Below are 26,550 nucleotides of genomic sequence, written 5' to 3'. Positions count from 1 at the left end.
TTGCTCTTACATTCTTAGTATTAAGATTAGATTCTTTCCTCGCCCTCGTCTTTTTTTTCTTTTTTTCAAGTCAAAGCTAGTGAGAGCCTGTGTTCCAGCAATATTCAAAGCAAATCAGAAGTTCAGGCATCAAATGTAAGTCCCCTTGTGATTCCAGCAAATCACATTGTACCACACAGAGCTTATCCACACGTAGAGACCCTACATACAAGAACCTTGGAGTCATCCTGATTGATCCTTTTTCGCGATATCTTCAACAATCAGAGGCTTTATTCAAGAGAGGATAAGGTACCCTTGGGTATTTTATTCTGTGTTAGGCAGTGTACAAAATACACGTCAACACTGCCTTCAATTGTGGACTACCTCACATCGGTGGTTTGGCCCACAATTTAGCTTTTCTTTGGGGATGACTACATCCTCAAGTGGTTTATGCTTACCACAAACAATACATGATGACAAGTGGTTTGTAGCTGACCATGAACCATTCATTACAAAGTGGTTTTTAGATTACCACAAACATTATGGGGTATACTTTGTCTCAGCAGACTCAAGTACATACGATTTCAACCTTCATTTTAGGCTAATCTAGCCTTTCTACATATTATTAAGACCATCATTAAAGTACATTATTCATGGACCATTGCTTAGGGATGTCAATTTCATGGATTTATTGTGTCTGCAAAACACAATACTTTATTTATACCTTGCTTCACTTGCTTCTTCTTTGTTCACCACACTTCTGTTGCTTCATTGTTTTTGTCTTCTATTGCTTCATTCTTTTGCTTTCTCTATATCCTTGTCTCTATGTTTTTCTTTCACCTCTTTCTTCTTTTGTTCATGCATAGGAGCCCATCTACTTAAAATTATCTGTCATCTTATTCTATCATGGAGTCTATATTTTCTTTCACTTTGTTATGGCTTCCTTCTAAACCCTTTCCTTGACTATCCATATTCATCTTTCTTCCTTCCTTTGTGAGCTTGACCCTACCCATTGTGAGCTGCAAATAGCCTCTGGAGTAACAAGTCAGTTTCACCCTGCTACACAATACCTTACCAAGATTCTCTCATGAACCTATTCTTTTGGTACTCCTAGTTCCTTCCTTTAGAAGCACTTTAGCTTCCTCTGCTCTTCTAGGCTTCTGCACTCTACTCTTTTCTCTTGACAACTCTACCCACAATACTAACTATGGAATTGTCTCAACAACTTCTACCCAACTGCAATTGGAAGTTGTTACATCTTCTCTTCTATGAGGGTTTTTACCACGTACCCACTTTTCTCTTTCAACCATTTTCATGAAGTCCGCATTCTTTTCTCTTTGCATTAGTCTTCTTTCATCCTTCTTCCACAATGTCACATTGTCAACATCCGTTTATTATTTCTTTACTCTTGCAATAATCTTCATTCACCTAAAATTGCATAGTTACCAAATATGTTTCTTGTTAAATTACGCAGTGTCCAACAAAACATCTTGACTTTGCCATTGATTTCATTTCTTCATGTCTTCATAATTACTGGTACTTTAAAAAAACAAAAACTTATCTATTGTTAGAGTGGCTAGTTCGAACACAGACTCAATTTTGCGCAAACAATAGTTTGACTTTTCTTTCATCACGATTTACAGCAATTACATTTGACTATGACTCTTTCAACTTGACTTTGACAATGACACATCCAGGATAGACTCTCAACCTTTCATTTGACTCTAGCATTTTACGTCAATGAACTTCATCTTGACTTAGCCGTTTAATTTTAAACTTGGGTGCTGGGTAACACCTTCATGCACCCTCAACTTTTCAAGCCAACAACTTTACAATACTTTTTCACGACCTTTTAATTCACCTTGATGACCTCTTATAAACCTAATTACATGCAATTTGATACAACCTCCCTTTCACACAAGATGAAGCACCACATGACCATCCCAAGAACATTGAATTTTCTCTATGACTCTTCATAGACTTAATTTACAAGAACTCTTTTTAATCACTACAAATGTCAAAGTAGATTGTTTTACACTTCATATTTTCATTTACAACTAAGGATGACATCTTGACTCTTTGCATCGATATACTTCTTCAAAGCAATGATTAGCTCTTCAAAGATTGGTGGCTTAGTTTAATTGCTATGACCTCCTTTCATGATAAAAGTGTCTAACAAATGTGATTTATACTCCGATTCCTTGCAGCTTACTTTTAAAACCTTCACTCTACCTCAATTTTTTTTTATGAATTTCCTCACCTTCAAATCATGTGATTTCTTTTAATAGATAAAAGAAATATAGTTTACCTTTATAACATATGGCTACCATAATATCTTCTCTCTTTTCACTTGGCAACGGTGGTTGTCTTCTCACAACAGACTACTATCTTTATGTTTAAGTAGATTCTCTTAAACAATATGCGACCCTTTCACATGATATCCCTTAATGTTGGAATCCCTTCTACTGACCTCCTTCACACCAATGATCTCTCTTGGCTATGGAATTTGTATCTTCCTCCAATATTCATTCATTTGATCCCTTGACATCCATTTTTAATCTTGTTGTAGCTTTGCACCAAGTTGGTATCGCTGATATCAAGATTTGCCATGGCGGAATTCACCTTGGCCAAAATTTGCAAATTGTTGTAGTTCAAAATAGCCTGCATGAAAGGTCGAATCCTAGATGCCAAATTAGAAATCTAAAAAAATAGAGGAATCGATGAATACCCCATTGCAACTGATCTGCATCATCATAGCGACATTAGTCGGAGTGGCAATCTTGCCGACATCGAAGACTAGAATTGGCAGATGCCCCAGTTGTTTAGTCAGCTTCACCAATTCAAAGGGCATCAATAAATTCTTGGCAAAGGCATAGAGCTCATCCCTATCAATAATCGACAAGTGCCTCACATTGGCCAACACAACACACACGCCTAGAATGGCCTCCACGACGTCGCCATTTTGACTCCCCTCTGTCCTCACCAAATTGGATTTATTTGTCCCATTGTCAAGTAGAGCCACCACACCACTGCTTGTTTTCTCTACTGACGTTGTAATTCAAAGATCCCAATTTCAAATCTCACAGCCTTGCAAAAGCCCTTAGGACAATATACCAATTAACAAATCGAATGCCTGAATGTATATTTCAAGGCGTAAATACACAACTAATCATTCCCCATAAGTTCTCTTAGATCCAATTTTTTTTCACCTTTTGAACCATGTAGTGCACATTTAGGTACAAGAAAGAAACATCCATGTACAAATTGGGCTTACCATAGATTTCCTGATGCTTCCATAGCCTGCATGCATTCTATCAAAGAGCCATCTAAAACCATCCTCTCTGCTACACTATGCAAATCACGATTAGAATCCTGAGAAATCAAATCAAACTCACAAATTCCTTTAGTCAGAGGATGGGATACAGTGACGTCTTCTTTTTCTCTATGATTTGCATTCATCAATCTACATTATCTTTCAGTTTGGGGACCTCAATCCTTTAATTCCTCCTCAAAACCTCAAGATGTTGATGACTTTAAATTACACAGTTGTCCATCTCACGATCCTTGTTCCCCTCTGTCTTGGAAGACTCCTTTCTCTCCTTGTCTTCTTTAGTTGTGGAATCTGGAGTTGAAAGATTTTCACCTACAACTTTGCCCTCATCTAAAACAATATCCTCTTTCTTATCCTTCTTTAGTGGAATCCATTAGCCACTCAAATAGGAACTTTGAAGTCAGAGAGTAACTTTGAACTTTGCAACCAAAAGTCTATACCTGTGGTTGGAAAGAATGTGCTCCAATTGGTAAGACAACTCTGCTAGGATCTCTACCTACAAAGAAAGAGGGGTAATATTGAAAGGAATTGTCCTAACATTCCAAAATCATATTTTCAGCGTGAGCGCAACCCTTCAAGGTCACGTTCCAGATTGCTGTCTCTTGGACGTGGTAGAAGCCAAAGCCCAAATTGCAAAACCGCAGCTACACTAGTAGCCCGAGGGGTAGGAGGCACCTTCTAGTAATGGATGATCATGGCTTACTGCTACAAAATGTGTATCTCTGAGGCCTGAGTCCTCACCTTGGAGCACATCTTGTCAGAGAAAACAATCTCAATGTCAGGAAAAAGCTTTGAGAGAGCCTCATATAGATCAAGGATCTTGAAGCTCTGATGCCACTTGATGAAATTAGAGCTGCACCGGAAGCAAAATAACAATAATCTGAAACAAGGGATTGAAAGCATATGCTAATCCTTAATTAAAACATCCTTCTGAATGTTATCAATGTAATATCCCCTGCAGTAGATAGACTGAATATGCAAGGAATATTTGGCTGACCAACTGCATGTTATGCGGTTCCTATAATTTGCGTGTTATGCTGTTCTGTCTGATACAATACTTCAGATTAGTTTTGACAACTTTAATTTTAGTTTATCATCAAGGATGACTTGCAAACAATTTACTACCCAATAGGACAACCATCTAAGATGATAATGCAATTGAATGTTGTGTTTTTGATGTAATAGTATGAATAGATATGCAAGAACATAAAGCTACAGCAGACTGTAATTTTGACAAACAGTTGGCGTGAAACCTTTGTGGCAATGATAAAGAGATGCAACTCAATTACTCCATTTATTCATGAGACAGTAGGGTCATTACATTGCTCACACATGTGTTCAAATACTTAGACACCTATTAATGAATACTCAGAATTTCTGAGAACACATGGCAGTCATGGTGATCTGCATACAATATGTAATTACAGAGAGAATGATGCCCAAAAGGAACCTGATTATAATCGCCTTGCCTTGTGGTTGAAGAAGCAATCAATATCCAAGCTTTGGTGCCCTCACAAATGTCCAGTTGAATTACTCTTCAGAATTGCCCCTGCTGCATATGATGGTCTGAAAATAAATAATTATCAGGTGCTAAGTCTTCACCTTTCCCCCTGAAATGATCGCCTCCTTCTCTAAGTGTAACGCTACCTTCCTTGATGAAATTCGAAGCTTGAATCACACCAAATGAGCCAAATCGAACTAGTTCCAAAATCGCCCCTGCTGCTGTAGTGAATGTCTGATAACTGCTGGCCATTAAGTCTCCTTTCAGTCACATAACACCATCGTTGGCCTTCCCTGATGAGGGCGCTTCAGTCATAAGAACTTTTCGGTGCTCACACAAGGTGATAGGAGCAAATCGTGGAAAATAAGGGTCTGGTTCTAATCTGATTCAGAACTGAAATAACACCTGCAATCACCACAAAATCTCCTCCAAATGCTTCTACAAAAATCGTCTAACTCCTCCCACAATGCTGGTTCAAAATATCATCAAAATTCTATGAAACTGAATGTGTCTTCAGATTATTCACCATGGATAATACTGCAACTTGATGAGCTCCAATGTGAAAGACTGAGATGTCCTTCACTCCCAAAGCAACCCTTCGGAGGATCTCTCACCCCCTCAGTTATGCGAATCAAAGGGAGGTATCGTTCCCAATGACCAACAATCTGTAGAAACTCTACGCTCCACAATACCAATTCAAGAGAATGTAGAAAATATTTTATCATTGATGCTGCATGTTGTTTTCTGTCAGCAATGTCCAGCTGTGCTGTGGTTGATTGCTTCTTTCTTGTTGATTTGAGCTTCTCGTCCAGCCTGCTTTCTTGAGTTCGTATGTGTCCAAGTGGCATATTTGTCTCAATATGTCTTGTCAGTTTGAAACGGCAGAAATGCCCAATATTCTCTATTTCAGCTCATGTTCAGTATGAGCAGTTTTCTCCGATCAGTTAAACCTTATCCTGTCAGGGCAGTTACATTTTGCTTGGCATCTTTTGCTGTAACTGTTGTTTCAGTTTTTTGCAGAGTAACTCTTTTCTCTGTGACCGAGAAGTTTCATATTCTCTGGAAATTGGTTGCAGTGTAATATAACTCCTATCTTCAGCCTTTGGTCTGTTCAAACTGCTGACAACTCTTATACAACATCTTTTCATTATATATGTTTGAATGATTGTTTGGATTTTTTTTTAGTTTTGAGGATGTGTAGAAAAGTTGAGTAAGATGCGTTTTTAAAAACATACGTATTCTTGTATCTAAAAGCGTGATCTTGTATATCTACGTGTCAGCGCATAGGGAGCGGTTATCTTTTGTTTAAAAGCTTTTTGATGATTCGCTTTTGCTGGGGAAGTGATTGATTCGTAATTTTTCCTTCTGCTGTTGTATCTGACAGTAAGAATTTTGGGCCAAAAAATTAGATGTGGATGTGACAGATATGATATTGTGACACCGAGTTGATTGTCATTTTTTTATGAGTGTGCATTGGTGCCTTTTTGGTGTTAGAATTTTTATCTAGCAGTTGTTGGAGAGGATTGTCAGTAGATACGTCTTTGTATGTGGATGAGCTGCTACAGGTTTATTTGTTAAAGATTGCATACGTTTCAAGTGTGATGTTGTCATTTATTTAAAAGGTTGAGTGGAGTTAAAAAATTGGTGGAAGCTATATTGGAGATTATGTGGAGTTGCAGCTTGAAGAAATGAATGACTGGTTGAATAATATTGGAGCCGAGGAAAAATCAACTCTACAGCTCCCAAAGATCACCTGCATGCAAACCTGTCATAGAAACAAAGAAGCAAAATAGCTATGTAGGCCAGAATTCAGAGATCCAAAAAAGAGGAGTCATATTGATTGTTCAACAAGAATGCAATTCAATAATTACAATTATGAAAATACAAAGAGAGGATCCTTATAAAAGGATACTCGAAACCCTAAAGGAGAAAACCCTAAAGAATTATAAGACTCCTAAGTTTAGCTTAAGCATAGAGTATAATAGACTAATAATTAAATAAATAATTATTAGCTAATAAAAGATAACTCCAACAAGTAATTTATGTGAAGCTTTGTGATTTTAAAAACTGAAGACAATATCGTTTGGAGTGATTTTCTGAAGAAGTTGTGGTGAAATTTTTAGTTATGCTGGGCATGTAGGCTGTAGTTGATTGTTAAGAATATATTTGTGAAAGCTTATCTTTAGCATGGTCTGTTATGTAAAAGGGTTGAAAGCCAATTTACTATGTGTTGCATTTTGATGGCTTTATATATAACAGTATAAAGCAGTGTTATAACTTTTGTCATTTTCAATAAAATCTGAATATTTTTTTTTGAGTTGGAGCTCGGACTGAGGTTGCAGCCTCTGGTATATGAGTTGGTGCTCATCTTAAGTTGATAATTGTACAAGGGTTGGTGCTTTGCTGTAATTATGGGTTGGAGCCCATTTCATTTAATGAAGTTTATTCATGCTGTGGTTTTTTACCCTGTTGGGTTTTCCACGAGATAATACTTGCGTTCTCTCTGTGTTGAGTGTCTCTATCTGTTTTGGTTAAGGTTATTTAAAAGTATCAAACTACTGATTCACCCCTCCCCCCCTCTCAGTAGTTTTGTTTTGTTTTTCAGGGAAGATGTCAAATAACTAATGCCCAACAATGAGGCTGCCTCCTCTATTTATTCTTTTCCCTCAAGAGGTCGGCCTCCTTCTAGAAGAAATAAAATAATATTTAATTGAACTTCTAGAAGATTCCCCTTAAATAATAATAGTATTATTTAAGTGACTTTATTATTTAATCTGCACTTTAGATAATTAAAATATCATTATGAATATAAAGTGCAACACACATGACATCATACGTGAGAGTTCATTATCTCACGAAAAATCATATAAAATTAAAATGTGAAGCCATAAACAACTACCCAAGTACCCCTCTTATCAACTCCTTGGCCTACGAGGGTCAATTAATAGGCCAAACTCCTCCGTGGACTGATCCTCATGAAAATGGGGACATTACAATCAACATTGTACAAATGGTCCCTTTATATAATATGAGGTGACCATAACAAATATATTATAATTGGAAACTAGTTCTAACTATTTCCTACAATATCTCCCTAACCATCTCCTATGATCTCTCCATAACCTCTCCATGATTTTCTCCACAATCTTCACCCATATATTCACTCAATTCTCTCCATCTCTCATTCCTATGTAGACTTCTAGAATTAGTCTAAATTGTTACATTTTCATCATATTAATCATTAAACATTACAAATAGGAATGTCCCCTCTTTCATTAGAAATCTTCTTTAAACTAGTCCCATCTCTCGTCTAGGTTTTGTATCTTTATACTTTATAGTCCTTTGTCTTCATTTTAGGTTTTCCATGATCTTTGGTCTTCTTCATTTTTTGTCCTTTAATCTTCCTTCATTTTGTACCTGCAACATAAACATTGTTGAAGTCCCAATTAAAATGTTGTTTTTGCATATTTTATTTAATCTTTTCTATTTGGGTGCTAGACATGGGGTCAGCCCATGTAGGCATTTGATTAGTTCATCCTTTGCCAAAAATCTCAACACAAGTGCCATAAATTTGACACGTGCTAAACCTCCATCCATTATGCCACTAATTAGCCCTTTGACATCATTGACTAATCCAACAAGTGGTATGAAATGTCTCTAGTGAAAGTACAACTCATAATTTGTGGAAAAAAGTTAGGGAACTTATTCAAGTCAAATCTTCTGTTAACAAACTTTTCTTGAGAAAGAAATTGTATTCCTTGGGAATGGGTGATGGAGACTTTGCTACCAATCATCCGAATTCTATCAATGTTCTTGTCAGTCAATAAGGGGATAAATGTACTAAATTGCTTTATTCCTTTCTAGATTGATGGGATCATCTAGTCATGGCAATAAATAATAGTTCAACAAAGATAACTTAAGGGAGTGGTGGCTGCCCTATTGTTAGAAGAGATGACAAGAAAGTTCATGAATGGTGGTGAAAAAGGATGCTTTCACGAGGAGAGGAAGTCCCAAAGAAAAGGGGAAGAAGAAAGGAGGCAAAGGGATATCAAAAGCCAAAGCAAGTCTCCTAACAAATCAAAATTGAAATGTTGGACTTCTGGCAAAACATGACATGTCAAAAAGCAATTTAGGTTGAAGAAGTATGACAAGAATGAAGACATTTCTTCTATAGATTCAAAATAATCCAATGGAGAAGTAAGTGATGCTTTTTAAAAAAAATTCTAATGTCCATGAATAGAAGAAGTGATGCTTTTTTTTACTTATTCTAATGTCCATGAAGGTGAAGATCCTTGGTTAATAGATTCAAGAGAATCTTTTCACACAATTCTTCATAAGGAGTGGTTTGCAATATGAAAAAAGTTAATGGAGGTGAATTGCATCTTTGTGATAACAATTCAAAAGATAATAGGGTGCATGAAATTGAATTTGTGATGAGCACACGATTATACTGAATCAATGTAATACAATAATACGATTGCACATTATCAATAACAAGAACACATATCTTTTACTTTTTTCAACTTAATAGTTACAATAACATCAATTGCACATTATCAATAGCAAGAAGAACACATGATTTACATGGAAACCCTTACTAGAGAAAAGCACAACAAAATAGATTTGCTATATAAACTTTCTTACAAACTTCCTAGGCACCATCCTACTGGAGACACCAATTCCCACAATTTTAAGGCACCAATCTATTGGAGACACCAATCCGCACAATTTGGAGGCACCAACGTATTGGAGGCACTGACCCCCATTGCTAAGCACCAACTTAGCAAGAGACATCAATCTTTCCTTTAGGAAGCACCAACCTCCAAAACAAGTTCCACCTTGAATGTTGCTTCTTCAACGGATGATGGACAATTCAATCTTTTCAACTCGTATACTTCTTTTCACAAATCTGCCTCCTTCAATGGATGATGATTATATATGCCTTTGTCACAAATCTGCCTTGATTATATATTTATTCTTTTCTTCACACAAGGCTGCTGGTGTATTATGATATAACCTTTTTATCTACACACATTTATCATCTACAAATTTTCCTCAAATGGTCTTCTATATTCTCTTAATAAACTCTTTTTGTGTTTGTATGTGTTGTCCTCATTTTTGTTTCCAAAAATGAAGGACCACTACATGAAAATTTTGTGAAAAAATGAAAATTTTTACTCTATGGCACGCTTCCTGAGTCAGAATTTCGACTAATCCTTGGACTAGCTTAATCTTCAGTCCATCCTCGAACTACGTTTCGAATTTCGTCAAATTCTGGGTTCGTTTGCTATGTCTTTCCTTCAATTTCAGGTTTTAAAACCCTGACTGCAGGTGGAGAATTTTCTTCAAACTGCAAGTTTTAATGATATTCATCGTTTTGGTTGTTGTAGGGGAATTTTTAGCTAATTACATGTGCATCTTTATTAAAAGATGTTACTTGCAATTTGTTTTAAATTTCCCTTTCTTGTTTTTGTCTTTTTTGTTGTTTTTTGGTCTTGTTTAGTTAAAATAGGGATTTTTTGACTCAATTACAAGTAAACTTGCAGTTTGGTCAAAAAACCCCTACTTTAATGGTTTTTGCATGTAATAGGGATTTTAAATCCCCATTACATATGTGCAAGTATTTCTAACTTGTTGTAAGGATTTTATTTCCCTTTTACAAGTAATTAAAACTTGCAGATTGCTCCAAAAAACCCGATTTTGCCTTGCAAGTGCATTTTTGACAATTTTTAAACTTGTCATTTGCTCCAAAAAACCCGATTTTGGCCTAGTAAGTGAAAAAGTAAAATTTTAAACTTGCTATTTGTCTTAAAAATCCCGATTTTGGCTTGTAAGTGGAAAAAGTGAAATTAAAACTTGTTATTCTCTCCCAAAAACCCGATTTGCATTCTCTCATGCAAATTCAAACTTGTCTTTTGCTCCAAAAAACCCGAAATGCAAGAAAAAACGATTTTTGACCATTTCAAGGCAAATTTTGTGGAGAGATTGTTGGAGGAAGGAGGCATTTTGGTTTGCATCCTATTTCCATGCATTCTTGGACACCTTTCACGCCAAATGGAGGTTGCATTGACTGGTTTTTCGCCCTAGATCAGCAAACACGTTTTTCTTTAATGCCACATTTTGAGGGATTAGAACTTAATGAAGCTGCATTCTCCTAAAACGTTTTGCCCTCTCTTACCTATGCGTGGAGTTTGAGAAGAGTTTTAAGCTATTTAATGATGCCATTGAAGATGCAAATGATGGCCACGTTTTCCTCCACGTGACTCCTTTGGCTACGTTTTACAAACGTTTGTCATCATTTCTTCAACTCCTCCTTAGGCATTTTGTTCCAATCCTCTTGGTTGTGCTCTCTTATTGGCATTTTAATCCTCCAAATTCGGGATTGCTGCTACATTTATCAGTTTGGGGCATTTTTGCAAAAACATGTTAAGGGTTTTGGCATTGCGGATTGCTTCTATTTTTGGTCTTCCTTCTTTTTTCCAAAAATTGGTTGCATTTTTGGAGAAGCATTTGCATTTTCAAGAAAGGTATGGCTTCTTTCCTTTCTCTCCTTTATTTTATTATTTTCTTGCTTTCTTAGTTGCATTTTTGTAAATGTGTTGTTCTTCCCCCAAAATCAGTTTTTGTGAGAGGATTTTTCCCCTTGGTATGCAATTTTCGAATTGCATTGTTCTTCCCAAAAATTCCCTCTTTACTTGTATTCGGGATTTTTAATCTCGATTACAAGTTCGCTAGAAACTCTTGTTCTTCCCCTATGGTTCAGGAATTTAACCATTTTTGGTTAAAGTTCCAAGTTGAAAAGTGTGAAATACCCCTCCCTTGCAAATTTGGGTTTTGAAAACCGGATTACATGTTGAAGAGTTCTTCCCATTTTTATGAAAATGACTTTCCCGGATTTTCCCATTTCTATCCATCCATGTTCGCCATATCAGTACTTTCCGTTTTTGTCATTTCTCGCAAGTCAAAATCTCATTTTTCGTCCATTTCTCCATTTTCGAATTTACAAGTGTATTTGTATTCGGGTTTTAAAACCCCGATTGCATGTATGTCCTTTCCAACTTGTATACTTGCAAAAATTCTCCCAAGATCCGAAATTGGTCAAAGTCAAGATTTTCCCATTTCTACATATCTCCCCTCTTCCTCTCACAAAATCGTGAAATTCAAGAATCAAAGTTTTACCCATTTGGAGAAGGAAGAATGATATTTGTAGCTGACTATGATGTTGTCTTAACTCTCTTAAGTCTTCATCACAACATTCCAGGTTCACAATCAATGTCAGATTTGTCGGCATCTCCAACTCTAAAGAAAATGAAATACAAATATGACAAATATCAGAATGAGGTTGCACCTTCCCAGGTTTCTTCTCCTTTGGATCGCATCAGAGACACGGAGATAGGGCACGTTGATATGGTAGAATTCGTCAATAGGGTAGAAGATCTACAGGATAATAACTTGCAGCGGCTGTTGGATAGCCATATCCATCATGCATCTTCCTTCCCAGTGGCTGCCCTAGAACCTGAGTTCGTTCTTGCCTGCGCCCATCATTTTGACAAGGAATCAAGAGTCATAAAAAATGATGATGGTGAAGCTATAATTCGTCTTGATGCGGATACAATCGAGGTGGTCTTCAGAATACCTCCTGCACCTGTTTATATGGAAATCACCAAAGAAAGTGCAGCGGAATATTACTTGAAGAGGGAAAAAGATTGCAAGCGGCACATCAATAGGTGGATCCAAGAGCCACGACCTTCCTTCTCAAGGTGGGCAAAGTTGTACCGTTGTGATTTCAAATGGGAGATAGGAGACACCATCACTCTTCTCAGCAGGATGATGGGCATTGAACATTCCAATGTCTTTGAGCCATGGATGTATCAGTTCATCATGTTCATACGGCAGTCACATCACATTTCATGGGGGGAAGTCATCAGCGATGCCTTGTGCGAACAACTTGCAGCAGTTCCTACCACCATGACCTTCTTCATGAATTCCTATTTGGTATATTTAGCAGCATCACTTAGACACTTTCTAGGTCTTTTTACCAAGGGTGATCGCTCACTTATACCAGTTTGGGAATATTATGACCAGTTGCCGTTGAAACCCATCAGACTGCATTTCAGAAGGGTCCAAGATGCATTCTTTGGATATTTCATGTGTTAGTTTGACAGAAATCTCAGGAACAAGAAAATATCAGATGAGGCATGGGTCAAGGTGTCTGAGTATGGGTGTTTGTTTCTGCAATTTCCCACCTTCACCTATATGTGGATAGGATGCTATGATAGTCAGCCATACATGCTTCCGAGATACCCAACCGATAAGATAATTCTTATGGAGTTGGGAAGACAGATTATGGCTGTTCGCACTTTTCAGTCTGCTAGACACAAGGTTGAAATGGGGATCTCTATCACAAATCCATTGAAAATTGGCCGATACTCCCTTGTCACATCTGTGAAGGCTAAGGCCATGGAGGCTGAATTGCAAGAAATCAAGCTCAAAAGGTTTAAACCTAGAGTTGATTTTGATTATAGAGGTGTGAAGGAGAAAATCAAGAAATCCTTTGTGCATGTTCATCGCATTGAAGACATCTGGGTAGATCTCCGCACAGAAGCCGAAGTCCTCAAGATGGATTACTGCAGGCTCACTGTTGAGCAAATTGTTGATTTGAACTTGGCAGATATCCCACAAGGGATGATTGATGACATACATATATTTGATCCTGAATACACTTCACGGAGGGTTGAGGAAGCTCCACTTCCTTTGATCCAATGGTTGCACAAAGAGTGCATCTCCATCCTTGACAGATTTCAGCCTATCTTGGCCAACACTAACGCATGGCTGAAAAGTAATGCTGTTAGACTTATCAAAATTAAGGTTGGTAAAGAAGATGATTCTACGGGGCCTCTTGGACGGAAATCTGAGATTTAGATTGACAACAAGGAGGGTGCTTCATCTTCGGGCACAAGGATCAAGTTACGAGTCAGTCGTGCAGTAGTGCTTCCTCCTGAGGAGACGACTATTCGTGGGAAGGAAAAATCACGATTCCATGTTCAGGTGATCGATTTGGATAATCCAGAAGAGGGGTAGCAATCTGATGACGCTCCTAAGTCTCCAGTTTCAGACTCGCCTCATGAGGTCATTCCTCCAGTTTCCATTGAGACGCCTCTTTCTCCTCCTGATTTGCTTGTGGATGAGTCTCCTCAAAATGCAATTCCCATTTCAGCATACGAGCCATCTCTTGATCATCAACAAGAAAGTGTGTTGAAAGTTCCTAAAGATATTCCTACTTGCATCCAGTTATCAGAAATTGATACTTCCACTTCTGGTTTTGAAGAATTCATGAGGCAATCTTCATGCCCATTGGTAACTGAGCAAACCATGGTCGCTGTCCAAACAGATATTCCTCCCAGGATGACCACGGTAATTCAAACAGAAATTGCTTCTCCTTTGCCTACGGCTGCTACTAGAAGAGAGTTGATGACTTTGCCTCCATGGCTTAGTTCTTTTACCTCGAAAAGGAAGAAGCAAGAAATCTCACCTGATGCCTTTGATTACCAGCAACTCAAACAGTCTAGATCCAAAGTTGCTAAGAAGGCTAAGACTATCTCTAGGGTAACTGTTGATAGCAACAAGATGAAAGTAGCTGAAATTGTGGAACCTATTGTAGATAAGCCACTTGATGAAATGTCAGCTGCTGATTATAAGGTTAGAAGGATAGAGTTGGGCAAGCAAAAGCATGAGGTCATTAAACATGATGCTCACTTTTCTGTTGCTTCACTGGTGCAAAGGTGTGATGAGCTTCTAGCGAAGAAAGACAAGCTAGAAGAGGAAAACCGACAGCTTATGGCAGCCATTAATAAAATCACAAAACCGGCTGCTGAAGGGAGTAACTCCATAGGTTCTTCTGGTTCCCAAGAATCGATTCGTGGAGTGGAAAGGGCTGCTCAAAAGGTACAAGCACTAGATTCCTGGGTTGATCAACTTCATGATCAATGTGTACAATTAATAAAAGACATTTTTCAAATAATGTCTAAACTAGAGACCATTGAGGAGAAACTGGATCAGACTTCTAACATTTTCAAAAAGAATCTGGAAAGTGTTGAGAAAAGTCTGACAATCTGGCGTACCATGCCCCAACAGCAGCTGAGTATTTTGCAGGAGCATGCCATCATCTCTTCCAGGGTCATGTACTTGGAATTTGATGAACTCTTGGAAAACAAGACCCTTGTTCTTAAATCCCTCATTGAGGAGATCGGTGATGCAAGGAGATTCCGGGGTGAAGTTTACCGAGATATTGTCTCACATTGTGAAAGGGCCTCTTGCAACATAGTAAGTCAGGATGGAGAGCTGATTCTAGAAGAAGTTCTTGCTGATTTACAGATGAGGATTCATAATGAATAGAAGAACGAACAATTCTCGGCAGCTTCGATTCAAGCATTGATGAAACACTAAGCCTTTCTGCATGAAATCCAGTCTATCCTGGATAAAAACAATTCTGCGCTCCTCCGCTGTCACGACACTATTGTGAAGACTATGGTTGTTGCCAAGAACATCCATGAACCGAATCCTGAGGAACTACAAGCGAGCATCCGGAAATTTCAAGGATTTGTGTCTTCACAAAATGCAACTTAAGTGTTTTTCAACACTTAGTTGAATTTTCCCTCTTTTTTAATCTTTAGTTGTATTTTAGTTTTGGCAAGCTACATGTAAAAGTATTTTTTGTAAAATGCAAGTTACACATTACTTGCACTTTTGTAATTACATGTAAGGCAACTACAAGTTGTGTCCGATTAGGACTGTAGTTGGAATAAGTCAACACTATTGTGAAGACTATGGTTGTTGCCAAGAACACCCATGAACCGAATCCTGAGGAACTACAAGCGAGCATCCAGAAATTTCAAGGATTTGTGTCTTCACAAAATGCAACTTAAGTGTTTTTCAACACTTAATTGAATTTTCCCTCTTTTGTAATCTTTAGTTGTATTTTAGTTTTGGCAAGCTACATGTAAAAGTATTTTTTGTAAAATGCAAGTTACATATTACTTGCACTTTTGTAATTACATGTAAGACAATTACAAGTTGTGTCCGATTAGGACTGTAGTTGGAATAAATCTTAGTTAGTTGGAGTAACTCTTAGTTAGTTAATGAAGTCTCAGTTAGTTATTGAATGAGTCTTGGTGGTTGAGAGAATCTCTCAAGTTAGTTAGGATCCTCCCACCTTTTTCTCAAGGCTCCTCTTCTATAAATATTTGAGGTGTCCATTGTAATTATCATCTTTTGGGAAAGCAAGCAAAAACTCTGCCAAATTTACAGCAAGAAGTCTTTGAGCTTATGTATGTGAATTGAAAGTTTTGAAGAATAATAAAGAAGGATTACTCAAGTTTTGAGTCTTTGAGTTACATGTTTGAGTTTGAATTTTTTTATTTCTTCTATGCAAAGTGTTTCTAAAGGAGCTTAGTCCAATCTGATTTGAAGTCTTTGAGCTGCAAGTAGAGAAGATTAATTAAAATAGGAAAATTTCTAGAAGGAGCAGCAAGTCTTTGAGCTTGCGTCTATTCTTGAGGAAAAATTATTGTTTGATAAGAAATAGCAGCAAGTCTTTGAGCTGCAAGTAGAGAAGATTAATTAAAATAGGAAAATCTCTAGAAGGAGCAGCAAGTCTTTGAGCTTGCGTCTATTCTTGAGGAAAAATTATTGTTTGATAAGAAATAGCAGCAAGTCTTTGAGCTTGCATTAGTTCTTGTCTTTGTGTTGAAAGAATAGATTATTCCAGTCTTTGAGCTGTTATCTTTTATTTATTGTAAAACTTAGTATAGCAAAGGGTAGATAGGACTTCCAATAGTCAAGTCTTTGAGCTTGATATTGTTGTCCCGTCTTGAAGGAAGTGACGGAAGTCTTTGCGCTTTTAGGAAACTTTATTTCACTTGAAAGTAGTTACTGTTGTTCATATTCAATCGCTATCCTTTTCTGTGAAGAGAAAAGGATATTGTCTTTCTTGAAGAAAGAAGGAAGACTGCTGTACCATCTTTTTTTTATTTCAGTTTTAGTTAGATAGGGGGAGCCTTCCCTTAATTAGGAGAGTTTTTACTTGTGTGCTGTGGTTGAAACCACAATTTTGTATATTTCCCCAAGTGTACAAAATTTTCAACCAAACAGTATGATGTATCCCTTTTTCTCTATACACACACTTCCTTCTTCACTTATGTACATATCTCGTTCTTTCTCTTTTTATATCTTAACATTCAAATGAAAAGATGTATCTCTTTGAAAAGAGGCATCCATTAGAAAAGACATCGCCTTTGTTAACAAGACCTTTATATTTTTATTTATTTTCAAAAGTCATCTCAAAGGTAATTGCTGCCTTGGTAAACTAATCCAAATTCTCCTTAAACTCTATTCAACACATGATCGCTGCCTTTTTTTATATAATATATAATCGCTGCTATATAAATGCTGCTCTCTTAATTGAATTCGCTGTTATCTAACAAATGCATTACTCCTCTAAAGTATGATAAAATGACTTGGGTGAATTAAAATATATTTATATCTGTTTTTCTTCTTTTTTTCATGAAGTTGGCTAGCATTTTTATTTAAATTTATAACTCCAAAATGCTAAGTGAGCGCCCAAGTATGAAAGAGTTGACCAGCCTTATGAAGTCCATTTGAAGTTGACTTGCCAATAAGAAATGGGGTCAGCATGCATTCATAAACTTTTCTTTAATTATACTGAAATAAAGCAATCTGCCTTTGATATTTTGTCTATATGCCTAGGACATCAATGACAATATTCTTTAACAATAAGCTTATAACAACAATCTACCCCTTTGACATCAATGACAATATTCTTTAACAATAAGCTTATAACAACAATCTACACCTTTGACATCAATAACAATATTCCAACATCATGATACCATCAACAATTTGCTAGAAAAAGAAAGCCGTCCAAGGGCATAAAACTACAGAGAAAATGCTTTGGACTAGAATGTTGTGTCACCATTCTATTCTTCTTAATTACTTTATATTCATATTAATATTTGCATTATATTACATTCTAATTACATCTATTGCTTGCTTAGTACTAGTAATTGCACTTTGTGACATTACAATTGCTAATCCATGAATCAATTTTTATGTTTGAAATGGCTGACAATATAATTGTTGTGAACACTTACTTCGTCTTGAAGCTATACTGCAGTTGTCATAGAAGTTAGCAGAACACTAAATGTTTTAGAATACTGGGGTCAACATTTACTCTTGATGTTTAATTAATTTTAGCAAATCATTCTTCATATCGAAGGGCTGTCCAATATTTGCTTGTAATTGCTTAATCTTAACTCTGACAAAGATAATTATGCTTTTCCAAATCACTATTGAGATAAATTACATTTTTGTGTTTGTGTAGCAACCAGGAATAGGAGGTGAGGTGGTACCTCATCAAGATAATTCCTTTTTGTATACAGAACCACCTTCATGTACAGGCTTGTGGCTGGCATTAGAGGATGCTACCATTGAAAATGGTTGCATATGGGCGCTTCCAAAATCTCATAAAGGTGTGAAGGCAGGTTCTTTCTTAAAGAGCTCTTTGACCATAATATGTTCTATTAATGTTAATTTACGGTAAGCATTCTTGGAACATTTTGTTCTTTTTACAGATGGTCTTGTGAGAAGGTTTTTGAGAGATAGCAATGGGGTCCACTTCGATAAACCGTCTCCTACCTATGACTACAAAGATTTTGTGCCAATCGAAGTAAAGGCAGGGAGTTTACTAGTGATTCACGGTGACCTTGTGCACCATAGGTAAGTAACTAGATGTTTTGTTCAAGTCAATTATAAGGTCTTGGCGGGTTCCACCAAAATAGAGTTGATAAAAGTAAAATTGAACAACTACAATTAGAGTGACATACTTCAATGTTCTCTTTATGTAGTTTTGAAAACAAATCACCCAAATCAAGGCACGCACTTAGTCTTCATGCTGTTGATACTGATGGTTGCACTTGGGCTGAAGACAACTGGTACGCATCATAAATTAGGAAATCTGTTTGCTGTATTTATCTAATGTGAGCAATTCAAATATAAGATATTATTGAATGAGTAAGATAGCTTTTCTAAGACTCTTGATTTAATATTAAAAAAAGTAGTTTATATGCATTGAAAAATGCTTATTTGTATGTTTAGATCAAGTGGGTGATTCCTGATTGAAAAATGTAATCTTGCAGGCTACAAAGGAAGGTGGCTCCATCACCTATCTATGTTGCATAAGAAAATATCCATGGGACTATCAAATTTGATTGGAATTCATGGATCCCCTACCTGTATATATTCATGAATTTAAGGGTTTGAAGAAGTCAATGCTACTTTAAAATATTCAAACATTTCACTGTTATTAGTATTTTAGTAAGCATATAACAGAAACACCCACAGTGAATACGACTAAACAATACTTACAGTTTTAGCTTCAATGAATTAGATTTGCTATGTGGCTGAATAATTCAGATGACTATTTTGATTGATTGCTCTCTCTTTATGCACCAATTTGAAATTTAAGATGTTTGGATAAGACTCATAAGTTCATTGAATTCAGTCTTTGTTACAAAGGACATTCTTCCAAGGTTCCTTTTCATTTTAGCTTCTGGACACCTGTGTTTTTATTATGAAACCCAAAATATTATGCCATAGAAAGAGAAACGTACTTACCCAGTTTGCTATTTTAGCTTATCATGATCTTGAGTGAATGAATTAATATAGCTTTTAAATGGCAAAATGGTAAAATGCAATGAGAAAAATCCATTATAGCCGCACTGTTATGTCAAATACTATCTTTCCTTAAACTTAGGAAGAAGTTGATGTTGAATTTTAACACTTTCAGATTAATGTAAACTCAGAAAATCAGAATTTAATTACTAACTAAATTGAAAAAAATGAATAGTTTATAGTTTTCCAGATTTAAGCATAACCAAGAAAAGAACAAATAAGAACAACACATGATTACCCTGGGAAAACCTCCTAGGAGGAAAAACCCAGCCAGAAAAGATCCTCAGATCTGATTATGGATTATATTCATATGAAGATTACAACACTTATCTCAAGTACATAAAGGTGATTGCACTTAGGGCTGATGATGTCTTTCACAAGACTGCACTTTCACAAGCAACAAGTTGTCAAATCTGCTCCCTTTAACACTTCCAACAGCAGTCAGATCCAAACTTTAGGTCTAAATTATATTGCATATGAAACCTACACTTTGCTGGTCTGCAGCCTTTAGCACTTCAGTTCACTCTCCTTATGGATGAATTTTGCACTTCAATGGCAGATATAACTCCCTGGTATAGTAGATATATTTCGTTGTAATTATCTCTCCTTTAATTCGCATAAGGCAGATATGAGTATTTCGCATGAACATGAATAATTGAATGGTGATGAAGTTTATGTTTATTTATATGTGGCGCAATACTCCTAAACATGTCGGCTTGCCTTATAAATTAAAGACCTTTTAATTTATTTAATCCGAAATGTATTGGGATAGGGTTGGCTCTATCATGTTGGCTTGAATGTAGTGTGGAGTCTTTATTTGATGTCGTGACGTATAGGGCCTAGCCCTACACGTTGGGGAAGGGGCTGGCTCCCTTGGGCGGATTCCAATGTTGCCCAAGGCAATTGGAATCCGCCATCCCTAATTGCAATCAACACTCCCTCTTAATTAGGGAGAAAGATAATGTTACAACCAGGTTACAAGATTAGGGCCCAACCTTAAGTAATACATACAATGTTCAAATTTAGCTGTCAACTTCAAATATCCCTGAGAGAGGATCACAACAAGTATCCCATAGTATCCATTTTGTATTGCCTGTGGAGGGTGACTTTAAACTTTAACATGCACACTTGCAAGTCATGAATACATATAGAATTATTCATGCACATCATGGAGTCTTTCCATGCCATCGATCACACATATCCATCATTCATTGTCTTTACCTCAGTCTTCTCCCAAAGAAGAATGTAACATCATAATTTTCTATCTTGCACCCAAGCATAGAGTGGAGATACATAATCATTGCTCTCCATAAGCATAAAATGAAAACATAGTCTTCCATCTTGCACACAAGCATAGAATGGAATCTAATAAACATAATCGTCCATCTTGCACACAAGAAAGAAATGGAATAGACATAATCAAAATGTTGTAGTCTTCCATCTTGCACACAAGCATAGAATGGAACTACATAACATAGTCTTCCAGCTCGCACACAAGTATAGACTGGATCCACCTTACATTGCCAGCAGAGGATGGTAACAATTACTCTTCTCCCTGAGAAGATTACACTACCACCTTACATTGCCCGCAGAGGGTGGTTGATACAACACAATGTATCACTGAGGTTGAGACGCACGGAGAGAATTTTTTCTACCATCTTACATTGCCCACAGAGGATGGTAACAATTACTTTTCTCCCTGAGAAGATTACACTCCCACCTTACATTGTTCGCAGAGGGTGGTTGATACAACACAATGTATCACTGAGGTTGAGACTCCCTCTCAACCAAGGCAGTGTTCTCCACAGCTCCAAGTCTATTTCAAGTTTCAAGAGACTTGGTGAGAACATCTGCAACACAGGATTGTCCTTCCATAAAACACTGAATTGTCAGGTATCTCTATACAATCTTGATAATAAATCAAAACAGCATAACAAGAATTTTGAGAAATCACACTGCTTCTCTTGATGCAACACTTGCAACAATGTATTTAGCTACGATAATACTCAATGCAACTGAGGACTGTCCCTATAGGTCCAAGAGATCGCAGTGGGTGAATTCTTGAAGTGTTTTCCTTGTCTGTAACACTTCTTGACCAATCTGAACCTAAGCAACTTCAGCCCATAATCAATTGTCTTGCAAATATCAAAATATGCTTGGCTGCAACAATATGCTTAACTTTGATTAGCCGAAGCACTCACCAATCAACCTGCCTCTATTCCGACGAATCTGCAAAATCATAGTTGGCTGCAGACATACTCAACTTTAAGTTAGTTTCCATATAAGTTTACAATCCATAATTCTAACATAACAATAGAAAACTTGACTTGGAATAATTTCATTAGATCCTTGCCACACTTCTAACCTAGAAGTAATGCATTCTGAGTTTAGATCTTCCATCTCAATTTTGAGCTAATTCTTTCTTATTAAATCACGAGGCTATCTTTATCAGTCAGAGTTAGATCATCCACATAAAAAATCAAAATTAGCATTTCAAATACTTTAAGGAACATGTTAGAATCTTTACAAAACCCTAGGTTTATCAAGTACTCAAGAGTTTTATTGAAGATCATAGGGCTCCCTCTTAATCCTCAACATCAGACTGATAGCCAAACATCAAGTCAGTTCAAAAATTTAAAAAATGCTTGACCCAAAAATTCCATGCTAATACTTATAATCAAAAGGTAATCAACCAACATAAGTTAGAGTATACCAAACTCAGAAGGGGGCACTCCCTCTTAACTTCTGCACAACCAATCTTTTATGTTAATCTCAAGGATCTTGTCCATCTCTCTTTCAATCAATAAGGTGGACCCATAGCACAATTATTGAGATAAGATGAGGATAACTTCCATCAAGAGATTACACAACAAGATTGCCAATCAAATGTCATCAATAGAAAACGAAAATCCTAAGAGATGGGAAATGTTTCAAGGAGGAACCACAATTAGAATCACAGATTTATAAAAAATAGTTTCAGCCAATGAATAGAAACATTATGCAATGTTATCAAGACACTATATAAATTCAATTTCTTGGAACAGATGACGGAGTAAGCACAATAAAGAATACTCAAACCTCACAAATTATCCAACTGTGCCCCATCAACCTCTTATAGGAGAAGTGATGAATCTACAATTATCAGAACTCAAGATTCCATTAAGGTCCATAGTTGATCATTATCTTTGGTATTACAAAACCAAACAAAAAAAGGTTTGCACTAAAACATTAAGAGAGAAAAAAAAGGGATTTTTAATACACTTCTAAAACAACAAGGGGCCACACATAACTTCTTCATAAAACATTTAGTAGATCTCATTCTTTACATCAATGGTCAGATTTGAAGGTTGAGAACAACTCAAAGTTGTGTTCTGAAACACATGAAAACTAGAACAACTTATAACATTGGTGTAACAATAAACAAAGGTAGTAGTTCACTCAGAAAGAAGAGACCAAAGACTGAATGCAGCCATACTATCCATTAGTTCGTCTATTTGCAGTTCAGTCAAGAGGAAAGTAATTAGAAGTGAATCAAAACAAATGAGCATTGATGAAATTGTTCTAACAACATCATTCTACAAAATGATAAAATACTCATTAGTTATACTCTTTGTTAACCACCAAGCACAATTTATATTTGATCAAAACAAAACAGATCTGAAGGTAGTTTATGATAGTAAAAGAATCATATACGTCAAAAGGGCACATGAAGAAGATCTATATTATACAAACTATAAGGCTAGCATTAACCCTTGCATACTACGAACAAGATTGCAAATCATCTTTCAACTAAACTTTTCTATCAAGAACACCTATTAGTAAAATTACTCATAGGCCAAAATATTAAGTCAAAGTGATCTCGATCTGTTCATTAAGAGTTCATCTCCATAATTAATAGAACATAAAATTCCTACACCTCAGTCGGTATACTTATATCAATGATGCCAAGGCAAACAATCATTAACTCCTTATGACTGTACACATCTCCATAAGTCGTTCATGTCAAGTAGAATTCAAGTCAACAAAAATGTCATGAATGAAGATCATTTAAAAAAACTAAACTCAACCAAGCATAGCTTCTCACTTAGAATAAGTATTCATTACAAAAATACTTAGAACTTTTAGATCAAGAGTCAATAATAGAACCAATCCATATTATTTAACATGATAACATTATCTAAATTACATATGCTGAGAACATAACAAGTATTTAGATCATAGTCATATGGATGACAATTGTGGCTGATGAGTCCAAGACATTCTTGAATCCAATCAAAACATTAACGAAGCATCTATCTATAATACCTTGCAATACTCAAGCAGAAATTTAGAATACCTTCTAAGTTCTAAAAGAGTATGCAAATCAAAGATCATGATGATATCTAAATAATGTTCTATAGTAGATAAGTCTACCAACTAAGGCAATTAGAATCATAAAATCAATACGACCTAGAACTAAGTCAGCCAAACGATAATACTTTAATCTCTTGGATAAGTTGAGTATAATATATCTTGCAATCAAGAATGCAATGACTCAAAAAATACTTAGTTTGAATGACGCTGAAGAGTTAGATCTTCAAGCATACAGGACCAAGATGTGATCAAGCTAAACCTTTGATCACAAACCTTTTCAATCTCTCCTCGATCCTGGAACCTATCATCAATTTTACGACAACAATAAAGTGCAAGATCTAGGCTACAGGATGCTAGATTTGATTATGGTTAGTACAACTTGGCTCTGATACCATGTTGAATTTTAACACTTTCAGATTAATATAAACTTAGAAAATCAGAATTTAATTACTAACTAAATTGATTAAATGAATAGTTTATAGTTTTCCAGATTTAAGCATAACCAATAAAAGAACAAATAAGAACAAGGCACGATTACTCTGGGAAAACCTCCTAGGAGAAAAAACCTAGCCAGAAAAGATCCTCAGATCTGATTATGGATTATATTCATATGAAGATTGCAACACTTATCTCAAGTACTCGAAGGTGATTGCACTTAGGGCTGATGATGTCTATTACAAGACTGCACTTTCACAAGCAACAAGTTGTCAAATTTGCTCCCTTTAACACTTCCAACAGCAGTCAGATCCAAAATCTAGGTCTGAATTATATTGCATATGAAACTTGGACTTTGCTGGTCTGCAGCCTTTAGCACTTTCGTCACTCTCCTTATGGATGAATTTCACACTTTAATGGCAGATATAACTCCTTGGTATAACAGACATATTTCGTTGTAATATCTCTCATTAAATTCACATAAGGCCGATATGAGTATTTCACATGAACATGAATAATTGAATGTTGATGAAGTTTATGTTTATTTATATGTGGTGCAATACTCCCAAACATGTCAACTTGCCTTATAAATTAAAGACCTTTTAATTTATTTAATCTGAAATATATTGGGATAGGGTTGGCTCTATCATGTTGGCATGTTGGCTTGAATGTAGCGTGGAGTCTTTATTTGACGCCGTGAGGTATAGGGCCCAGCCCTACACGTTGGGGAAGGGGTTGGCCCCCTCGGGCGGATTCCAATGTTGCCCAAGGCAATTGGAATCCGCCATCCCTAATTACAATCAATAGTTGAGATTTAATCATGTGGATTTAATTGATGGTGTACATAGGTTTCAACATTTTGGGATTTAACACATTGAGCAGTCATGTATTGACGTCATCTTGCAAACTCCACCACCTATCCATGTTCCATGAGAAAATATCCACGAAACTCACAAATTTGATTGTTATTCACGAATCCAATACTTGTATATTTCCAAGTTCAATGCTTAGTTTTTATTCTCGGAGTTGATGAATTCAGTGCATGTTTAAAATATTACAACATTTCAGTGTTATTAGTATTTTAGTTAGCACTTGTTAGAAACATTCATAATGAAGATTAACAAACAATCTCTACTAGTTTTAATTTCAGTAAAGTAGAGTTGGTATGTGAATGGATCATTCATATGACTCTAGTTTGATTGACTGCCCTCTCTTTACACCACAATATGAAATGTAAGGTGGTTTGGGTTTGGGTTTGAAGAACCAGTATGCCGGTACGACAAAATTTTGAAAAGGGGTTATATATATATATATATATATATATATATATATATATATATATATATATATATATATATATATATATATATATATATATAAGCATGAACTAAGATTAGCATGTCACATAGCATCATATAAACAACAAAACCAACATAAACTTGTAATCATAGCATCATGATCATACCATAACAACATCTTTTACATCAAGTTTAATATCAAAATGACAAAATATTCAAGTATCATTGTTTCAACTTTCAAAAATTTAAAATTTAATCATCAAATGGATTCTCTAATTCATCATCCTCATTCTCCTCCTCGTCATTGACATTGACATTAGATGAACTAATGCCAATGTCACTTACACTTGCACTTGCACTATAAGTTTGCTCTCTATCCGAGTCATCAAATGCAACAAGCCGAGAAGTGAAAGCATCCAAATCAGTATGCTCTGGCTCTATATCTCACATCTTCGTTTCCCCTTGCTTGTATTCATGTTGCTTGTGTAAAATGAGCCAAGTTAATGTTTTAAAACTCACTTTTAGGTTCTATTTTAATTTTTTTATGTGGTGGATTTCAAAAAAAATTAAATTGTGCCAAAAAATACCATTTTTGAGCCTTCAGATCCTTGGGTTTGACCTAGGTCCTCTTGGGTTCGACCTGGTCCGAACCAGGCCCGTGAATCACGGACCCTGTCCGGACCACAGGCGGACCAGACCAGGACCGGACCGGACCAGTACCAAAGGTCTAGGGAACTGAACCCGGTAACCTAGTTTTTATTAATAAACGCAAATAATTAGTCTATAGAAAGAGAAGGATAACTTCCATGTTTTCTTTTTTAGTTTAAAATAAGAGGTCAAATGATGATTTACTATCAATATAGTTTTTGTATGGCAAACTGGTAAATGCATTAAAAAAGTTCCAT

At 36.2% G+C, this 26,550-nt stretch overlaps 1 protein-coding gene across 1 annotated transcript in view; it reads left to right on the top strand.

Annotated features, from left to right (window-relative positions):
• Window positions 1-19,405, top strand: part of LOC131078558 (phytanoyl-CoA dioxygenase) — an 83,510-nt gene extending 64,105 nt beyond the window's left edge. The window contains exons 6-9 of the mRNA XM_058016283.2: window positions 18,211-18,358; window positions 18,461-18,605; window positions 18,734-18,820; window positions 19,025-19,405. Of these exons, the coding sequence (XP_057872266.2) occupies window positions 18,211-18,358; window positions 18,461-18,605; window positions 18,734-18,820; window positions 19,025-19,067 (423 nt within the window). The 3' untranslated portion in view covers window positions 19,068-19,405. The remainder of the gene's footprint in view (window positions 1-18,210; window positions 18,359-18,460; window positions 18,606-18,733; window positions 18,821-19,024) is intronic.
• The last annotated feature ends 7,145 nt before the right edge of the window (window positions 19,406-26,550 follow it).

The sequence above is a fragment of the Cryptomeria japonica genome, chromosome 8 (assembly GCF_030272615.1).
Source record: "Cryptomeria japonica chromosome 8, Sugi_1.0, whole genome shotgun sequence".
NCBI classification, from domain to species: Eukaryota; Viridiplantae; Streptophyta; class Pinopsida; order Cupressales; family Cupressaceae; genus Cryptomeria; species Cryptomeria japonica.
This window is presented reverse-complemented; position numbering and strand designations above follow the sequence as displayed.